The sequence below is a fragment of the Musca vetustissima genome, unplaced genomic scaffold (assembly GCF_032173495.1).
Source record: "Musca vetustissima isolate MV318-11 ecotype Yass unplaced genomic scaffold, APGP_CSIRO_Mvet_v1 utg58036, whole genome shotgun sequence".
NCBI lineage: Eukaryota > Metazoa > Arthropoda > Insecta > Diptera > Muscidae > Musca > Musca vetustissima.
The window spans coordinates 107320-117112 of NW_026873980.1; the positions used below are offsets into that span (position 1 = coordinate 107320).

Here is a 9793-nt window from a genome sequence, read left to right on the forward strand (position 1 = left end):
TTTAGATATAGCTCCCATATATATTTTCGTCCGAATGGTGCACCAATGTCCCTATATATCATTCGATTTGATCGAAATTTGGCACTGCGTACTAAATAAAGTATAGAGTGATGTGTGTTAAGTTTCATAAAAATCGGTTCAGATTTAGATATAGCTCCCATATATATTTTCGTCCGATTTTAGGCAAATAGTACACAAAAGTCCCTATATATCCTTCGATTTGCACGAAATTTGTTATAGCGTAGTTAATTAAGTCTAGAATGATGAGTGGTGAGTTTCGGGAAAATCGGTCAGATTTCGATATAGCTCACATATATATTTTCCTCCGATTAAATGATGCACCAAAGTCCCTTCGATTTTCATAACGTACTGAATTGGGTCTAGAATGATGTGTGGTAAGTTTCGGCAAAATCGATTCAGATTTCGATATAGTTCCCACATATACATATATATATTTGTCCGATTTTACATAAATGGTGCGCCAAACTTTATACCCTTCACCATAGTATGGAGGGTATATTAATTTAGTTTTTCCGTTTGTAACTCATCGAAATAATCATTTCCGACCCTATAAAGTATATATATTCTTGATCTGCGTAAAATTCGATGACGATATAGCCATGTCCGTCTGTCTGTCTGTTGTAATCACTCTAGCGTCTAAAATAATTGAGCTAGATTGCCAAAATTTTGCATAGAGTGGCCCTTTGTCTGCAGGCAGGTCCACGTTTAGGTATAGCTCCCATACAAGAGTACCCCCCAATGTTCGGTATTTTGGGGTTCTTAAGCGCGTTTTTCAACCGAATTCGCTGAAATTTCCTACATTGGGTTCTTATTGGGTACTTAATGTATCCACAAAAAATTATAAATATAGGTCCACTTTTTCTGGTAGCCACCATATAACGGTACCTCCTAATTTTCAATAGTTTGGGGATTTCGATAGCATTTGTCCGCCAAATTACGTGTAATTTAGTATTTAGAGTTCTTAATAGGTCCCAAATCTCTCTACAAAAAATTATGAATATAGGTCCATTTTTTCGGATAGCCCCCATATAAGGGTACCTCCAATTTTTGGTATTTTGGTTCTTGAGGGCGTTTTTCAACCGAATTTGCTGCAATTTGGTATTTTGTAGTCGTATATATTAACAAACCTCCCTACCAAAAATTATTAATATTCGCCCCCTTTCGGGGTAGTCCCCATATAACCCCCTTTTTATATTAAAATAGTTATTTATATTAAAATAGTTATCTGAGTTGTTCTGGGTTTTGTGTTTGGTTCTAAGACTCTGTTGTAATCATTTCGATTGCGGAGGACATCGAGATAAATAACTAGAACGTAAGTTTCGATAATGAACTATATATAAACTATAGCCTGCATTTAGGCCTAGCCCCTGTGTTGGAGATTCCAGAAGGAGTGGACCGATATTCCCCATCTTCGAACTTGAACTAAGTTTGGAAGAAATAATAAGATGGGCAAAATTTGAATGAAATCTAAATTTTCTGAAACGGATTTGGTCCAAAGGATGACGATAAGGCACATTTCCACTTTGTCAAAGTGAATGCACCCTTATTAGCCATAAGGCTGAGGGTGTAATTATCCATTAAAAATTTCTGAAATTTGTATTATAGTTTACATAATCGGTTTGTAGAAATGCCGGTATAGGTCCATTTTTTCGTATGTTCCATAAGTTTCATTTCTAGTACCTGTCAGTATATTTATGGTGGGGGGTACTCAAATTTCGGCCCGGCCGAACTTAACGCTTTTTCACTTGTTTAAATATTTTTCTCTTGGAATATCAAAACTATAAAAGCTAAAATCATTAAAAAAACTTTTGTGTATGCAATTATTAAATTCTAAAATAATTTTTTTAATATATTTTATATATATTTTTTACATATTTACTTTTTATAACTTATCTAAGTTCCTCTAATATATCAGGCTAATTTTTCGCTAATTTACAATAAATTTTATAATTAAAACAAATACTAAAAATTTAATAGTTCTAAAGGTAAATATATCTATAAATGTATATTTTTCACCAGTGTTGAAATAAGTGTGTCTGTGTGTGTGTTACTCTCTATGTTAGTATGATAGAGAGATAAGGGGGAAGGTGGTTGCTTTGTCGTTTTGTTTTATTTGTCAGATATGTTTAACGTATTTTTTCTTTATTTCGTATTTTTTGGATAGCAAAAGCTTTGCAAAAGGGGGTATTTTTCCAATTGGGCAACAAAATCGAGAAAGAAAATTGGGAACTGAAGATGAAAGCTAGAGACGGAAAGCTGCTGGAAAATAATGATAACATACAAGGGAAACAAAAGGGAAAAATGAAGAAGAAAACTTGTAGGAAAACAAGAGCGAAATAACCCAATTTTGTATAAAGAAAATTATAAGAAACTGTTGATATTTTCTTTTATGGAAAATCATTTCGATTTTTAAATCTCAAAAATAACTTTATGAATGTGTGAAAATATAGATTTTTTGGTTTGTTTTGGAAACATAACTAGTATTTAACCAATTGTGATTTTTAATTTGAAATAAAAATAAAAATTATTTTGTATAAAAGCTTAACATTTGTTTTGTTATCTGTTTTTTAGTTAAATAAAATAATAAAATAAAAATAAAAAATAACACTGTACATCTTTCAAAAATAATAAATAAAAATAAAATTATAAAATGAAAAATTTTGTTTCTGTACAAAAAAATCATGCTTTCCGTTAAATATGTTTTCTTTTTTGTATAATAATTGTTAATATTAAAAATTATACTATATAACTCATTTAATATATATAATAAAATAAACAATCAAAACTCAAAGTTAGTGTGTAGTTTTGTTTTTTTTTTTTAATTTTTTGAAACATAACATTTACACATGCATATCTGTTCTTAACATACCTCTAATCTGTCGGAACGTGGTATTTTCTGTTGTGCCACTTGCACCGCTTGCGGTACAACGGGTCCCAGCTGTGATGCAACGGCCGATGGATCGGGTCCCAATAAGGCAGGCACTAAATGACCAGGTGCAAAATATGGACTGTATGTGTTAGCAGGTATGCCAGTCAAATAAGGATTTGTTGCCTGGAAAGGGGAAAAGAAATATGTTAATTAAAAATTATTGAAAATAATATTTAAAATTAAGAAAAATACATTAAAAACAATTTTGAATGACTTTTTTTTTAATTTTTAAAAAATAGTTTGAAGGATTGTCGAACTATATTTTTTACAAATATCTTTTGAAAGACTATCAGAGGCATGGATTTAAAAAAAAATATATTTGTTCAAAAACTATCATAGGTGAGGATTTTTGAAATATATTTTTTTTATTCTATTTTTTTATATTTTTAAGACTTGAATTTTAGAAATCCATATATTTTATTATTTAACATCGGACCACTTTCTTCAAAAAAATCATTTTCCGATTCCTCATTAAAAAAAAATTTGATCCCCTTCAATATGACATTAACTTCCAATACATATAAATTTGCATAAGACCAAAACGGAAAATCGCCTTCCTAAAAACAATGACCTTTGACATCATCCCACCAAAAAATTATTGCATTGCGATGCATTTATAAATAGCACTGTGTGTATGTGGGTATTTCAACGTTTGAGTGGCACAAATCCAATGTAGTTGGTGTTGCTGCCGTGTTTTTTTTTTTTTTTTTTTTGCTGACGTTATGTCCAAAACCCCATTTTAAGCCACAACTATTAACCCATATTGTTCCACTGGTAATATGGCATGAATAAAATATTATAATGCGGATGTTGGGTGTTGAGGTTTAAGCGCAGAGAATAATAACAACAGCAGCAGCAACAACAAATACAACTCGACTACTACTACCTATCAACTAGCAAAAATACAGACAGACAAACGCACACAAACACAGATATAAGGGAGGGTGAATGTTACAGTGGGGTGTTATAATTTTGGGAAATTAAGAAAAGAAAACTATTGTTGGAGGTCTATAAACGGCGTGGATTTTTTAAAAATTATTTCTTGGAGGTCTAAATAAGGCGAGGATTTCTTAAACATATTTTTCGGAGGTCTAAATAAGGCGTGGACTTTTTAAACATATTTTTCGGAGGTCTAAATAAGGCGTCAACTTTTTAAACAGATTTTTTGGAGGTCTAAATAAGGCGTTGACTCTTTAAACATATTTCATGGAGGTCTAAATAAGGCGTGGAGGTCTAAATAAAGATTTTTTGAAGGTCTGGATTTTTTAAAAATATTTTTTGAAACGTGGATTAAAAAAAATGGGGGCGTGGATCGTTTAGAAATGTTTTTTGGAGGCCTGGATGTTTTAGAAATATTTTTTGGAGGCGTGAATTTTTTAAAAATATTTTTTGGAGGCGTGGATTTAAAAAAAAAATATTTTTTTGGGGCGTGGATTTTTTTAAAAATATTTTTTGGAGACGTGGAATTTTTAGAAATATTTTTTTTAGGAGGCGTGGTTTTTTAAAAAATATTTTTTAGAGGCGTGGATGTTTTAGAAATATTTTTTAGAGGCGTGGATGTTTTAGAAATAGTTTTCGAAGGCCTGGATGTTTTAGAAATATTTTTTGGAGGCCTGGATGTTTTAAGCGTGGATTTTTTTAAAAAAAAATATTTTTTTGGGGCGTGGATTTTTTTTAAAATATTTTTTGGAGACGTGGAATTTTTAGAAATATTTTTTGGAGGCGTGGTTTTTTAAAAAATATTTTTTAGAGGCGTGGATGTTTTAGAAATATGTTTTAGAGGCGTGGATGTTTTAGAAATAGTTTTTGAAGGCCTGGATGTTTTAGAAATATTTTTTGGAGACCTAATTGTTTTAGAGGGGTAGATTTTTTAAAAATATTTTTTGTATGCGTGGATTTTTTAGAAAATTTTTCTTGGAGCGTTGATTTTTTAAAAATATTTTTTGGAGGCGTGGATTTTTTAGAAATATTTTTTGGAGGCGTGGATGTTTTAGAAATATTTTTTGGAGGCGTGGGTTTTTTAAAAAAAAATTTTTTGGAGGCGTGGATTTAAAAAAAAAAAATTTTGGAGGCGTGGATTTTTTAAAAAATATATTTTTTGGAGGCGTGGATTTTTTAAAAATATTTTTTGGAGGCGTGGATTTTTTAAAAATATTTTTTGGAGGCGTGGATTTTTTAAAAATATTTTTTGGAGGCTTGGATTTTTTAAAAATATTTTTGGAGGCTTGGAATTTTTAAAAATATTTTTTGGAGGCGTGGAATTTTAAAAATATTTTTTGGAGGCGTGGAATTTTTAGAAAGATTTTATGGAGGCGTGGATGTTTTAGAAATATTTTTTGGAGGCGTGGATGTTTTACAAATATTTTTTTGGAGGCGTGGATATTTTAGATATATTTTTTGGAAGCGTGGATTTAAAAAATATTTTTTGGAGGCGTGGATGTTTAGGAAATATTTTTCGGAGGCGTGAATGTTTTAGAAATATTTTTTGGAGGCGTGGATGTTCAGGAAATATTTTTTGGAGGCGTGGATGTTTAGGAAATATTTTTCGGAGGCGTGAATGTTTTAGAAATATTTCTTGGAGGCGTGGATTTTTAATTTTTTTATATTGTGGAGATCTATAATTTTTGGGTTTTTAAATAAAATTTTTCACTCCTCATATTTTTATAAAAATTGACCCCATTGTCTCCTCAACGAATTTTTCGCGCAATTTTTAAAAATAATAATTCAACAACTTTTTCGCATTCCATACAAAAGAAGCGGCAGCAGCATCAGTGGCAGTAGCGCAGCCACATTCACTGACTACTGTGACACACACACATTCATCGAGATATACATAAATTACGTGTTTAAATAACATTTTTATTATTTGCCACGTTACGCTTTGTTAAGTTTCACTTTATAATGCAGCAGCTACTAGTGTCCTGAGCTGAGCTCATCTGAGGGGAGCTGGATGTTTGTTGTTGGGTCACCAATACCAAGGCACACACAAACAAATTCATAGTTTACCGTAAAAGGAATCCCACTCGACATAGTCATTATGGTTGCAGTAGTCATCGTCAGAGATGTTGTTGTTGTTGCTTTACTTATTTTCCGCACAACTACACAAAAAATGTTAAAGAGCCTAGGGAAGCAAAGGGACACACACACACAGGCTTTAAGGACTTCAATGATTTGTGGGTGATTTTTTTTATAGGGACACACACACACAAAAGCTGATGAAAGCAGAAACAGAAGCAGCAAGGGAAAAACATATTTATATATCTCCTTTACATTTCCCAGTGAATGTGTTTTTGGCGGAACTCCGTTACTGCTGCTAAATGTCCAGTTCAGTTTCCCTCCAAAAAACAAAAAAAAAAAATTAAAATAAAAAACTGAAAATCCGTTTTTTTGTTAATAGCACTTCATAGGGAAGTTATAACTTGATTTTTGTTAGTTGTCTGTCTGTTTTTTGGATTTTTTCTACTCTTTGGTAACTTTTGCATCCTCGAATCCTTGTGTTTCTCAACTGAGAGGAAAGTTCTTCGTTTGTTTTTGTGGGTTTTATTTTTCTGTTTCACTGCAAATGCACCCCGAAAAAAAAACACACACACACAGTGCCCAAAGCAAAAGATGTGGTTTATCATATTATCTTATGAATATTCATATGCAATTTTTCTGCTCATCGTTTTGCTGCTGCTGTTGCCGCCGCTTGAGCTGCTGTACAGCAAGTAGTACAGGGCACCAGAGGCCAGCCAACCAGCGAGCCAGCTTAACGCTGTATTCCGTTTTGGATAACACCACAAGAAACATGACAATTGTCACTGGCCAAATATTTAAATGGAAATGGCTACTCTCCGGGTATAACTTTCAACTATGCTTATTATTGTTGTTGTTGTTGTTGCTGCACAAAGTTATAAATCAACTTTAAGCAAAATGGATATTGGGTGACATAAACATTTTCAGGGAAAGGATTTAAATTCGGATTATGGTTAATAATTATGTTAGGTGGTCCGAGGTCTAAATGAGGATCTCAAGGGATTTAATATAGAATATTATGTAGTTAGATAGAGGCGGTTATCTATAAGTAGATATACATAAAGTTCCGCCGAATAGAACTTTTTATACCCTCTACCATTACATGGACACTCAAGACACCTAAATCTATCCGATTTTATATGTGTGTGGGCTCTTCTGTTGTTAACTGCTGTCTGGAGAAAAGAGGAGAAAATTCCAAACTGCAGACTCTTAGGTGGGGAAATTGGCTAGGACCTTGAACATACAGATTGTATAGATTGTTTTTATCGATTTTTTATAGAAACAAATTACACTTTTTTTACAAAAAACCCATCAGAAAAGTTTATTGGGACGATTATATGTTACCCTTCACCACTATGGGTACATACAAGAGGCGATAATATAATATCCTGTAGATCTTTAGAGAACCTTTGAAATGGAATCGGGCGAAACTAAATGTTTGATCTACATAGATATTTGAACCTATTAAAAAACCACATAGACATAACATTCTGAAATCTATGAAAGAATCGAATCGATAGAATCGAAATCTCTCTGATTGACATGAAATTGTCAATCAGAGAGATTTCGATACTTTGGTGCACTATTTGTATAAAGCCGAGCAAAATTATGTATGAATGTAAATTTGAACCTAATTGTTTGAACCTAATTGTCCACAATTTTATCTCATATATATCATGAACAGACGTAGGCTCCTCGGTGAACCATTTACGTAAAATCGGGCGAAAATATATATGGGAGCTATATCTAAATCTGAACCGATTTTCACAAAACTTAACATACATCATACAAGAAGTAATTTAATTAACATAAAATCGGACGAAAATATATATGGGAGCTATATCTAAATCTGAACCGATTTTTACGAAACTAAGCACACATAATTGTAGATTCAATTCACTACGCTGTGCCAAATTTCGTGCAAATCGAAAGAAATATAGGGGCTTTGGTGCACCATTTACATAAAATCGGACGAAAATATATATGGGAGCTATATCTAAATCTGAACCTATTTTAAGCAAACTTAACACACATCATTCTATACCTATTTCCATACGTTATGCCAAATTTTGTGTAAATCGAAAGAAATGTAGGGTCTTTGGTGCACCATTTACATAAAATCGGACGAAAATATATATGAGGGCTATATCTAATTCTAAACCGATTTTCACGAAACTTAACACACATCATTCTAGACTTAATTCAGTACGATATGCTAAATTTCGTGCATTTCGGGACATATATAGGGGCTTTGGTGCACCATTTACATTAAATCGGACGAAACTATATATGGGAGCTATATCTAAATCCGAGCCGATTTTCACGAAACTTAGCACACATCATTCTAGACTTCATTCAGTACCTTGTGACAAATTTCGGGCAAATCGAACGATATATAAGGACTTTGGTGCACTATTTATCTAAAATCGGACGAAAATATATATGGGAGCTAGATCTAAATGTATGCCGATTTTCACGAAATTTAGCACACATAATTCTAGGCTCAATTCAGTACGCTATGTCAAATATCATGAAAATCGAAGATATATGGGAGCTATATCCAAATCTGAGCTGGTTTTTTTCCAATTTCAATAGGGTTCGTCCTTGGGCCAAAAAGTGTGGTGTGCCAAGTTCACCTAAATCGGATCATAATGCGACCTGTACTTTGTTTACAAGAATATATGCACTGACGGGTGGACGGACGGACATGCGTTAATCGACTCTAAAAGTGATTCTATGCATATTCTCAAAATAAACCACGCGTCTATCTCGTTTCCTTTTACATATTAAAAACATATGCACAAAGACATAATACCCTCTACCACAGTGTAGTGAAGGGTAGAAATATCGATAACAAAATTTAATTTTTTGGATTTATTTCATCTACCTGTTAAACATTTTCTTTAATTTTTTTTCTATTTTATTTTATTATTTTTTTTTTTTTTGTCTACTCACCACTGCTGGCACTTGTCCTGGTATAACTGGCTGTCCTGGCGCAATACCCATTTGTTGCATTAAAGCATTTTTCAAGGCAAGATGATTACGGCCATTTATCAATAATTGATCCTTCAAATGTTGTGGAGGATGAAAATATTTGCAAGGCGGTTTATCACGATTACAGCGACCCTGTAAATGGAATAGAAAAAAAGAGAAAATACAATATAAATACATTAATATTGCAACACATAGTTAATGATGTAGGTCTGTATGTATAAGTGTGTGTGTGTAAGCTATAAAATTTATATGTATATAACACAAACACAAAGGCGAATGATATAAGAACAAAAGACGAAAACGACAGCATAAAATATGTTCATTCAGCTAGCTAAGGAACCTAAGACTATCAATAAATTATTAGAAGTAGCTCCCTCGGTTTTTTGTCTTTGTGTTCAAAGGATGTTTGTTGTTGTTGTTTTTTTCAAGGGGAGGAATAGAGGGGTTTCCCCCAAACTTTTTTGGAGATAATATTTCTTAAGTTGTTGGGAAAATTTCGTGTTTTTCTGCTTCTAGGCGACATAAAATTCCTTGGTAACTCTTAGCAGAGAGAGAGAGATAGGAAGATAGTGAGTAGGGCAGGGTTGGGAGGAGATATAAATTTTCTTGCTGGAGTGTTGAAAAAATAATACAAATAAAGCAAATCAAATAAATATTATCCTTAAATAAGTTTTGTAACCGAAATGAAAACAAAAGATGGCAACAAGGACAACAACAACAGCATCAACATCATTGACAAAGGACTGGCAAATAAACAGTGGCACAATGATTGCGTTGTTTTTTATGCCCTGCAGCACCTAGTGGAGGAGGGTATATTAAATTTGTCATTCCGTA

General features: G+C 32.6%; 1 protein-coding gene across 1 annotated transcript in view; it reads right to left on the reverse strand.

Moving 5' to 3' along the window:
- LOC133329764 (myb-like protein I) overlaps positions 1-9087 on the reverse strand; it is a 41281-nt gene extending 32194 nt beyond the window's left edge. Inside the window, exons 1-2 of the mRNA XM_061538230.1 lie at positions 8921-9087; positions 2891-3073 (exon numbers count right to left, since the gene is read on the reverse strand). Of these exons, the coding sequence (XP_061394214.1) occupies positions 2891-3073; positions 8921-8980 (243 nt within the window). The 5' untranslated portion in view covers positions 8981-9087. The remainder of the gene's footprint in view (positions 1-2890; positions 3074-8920) is intronic.
- Between the last annotated feature and the right edge of the window lie 706 nt (positions 9088-9793).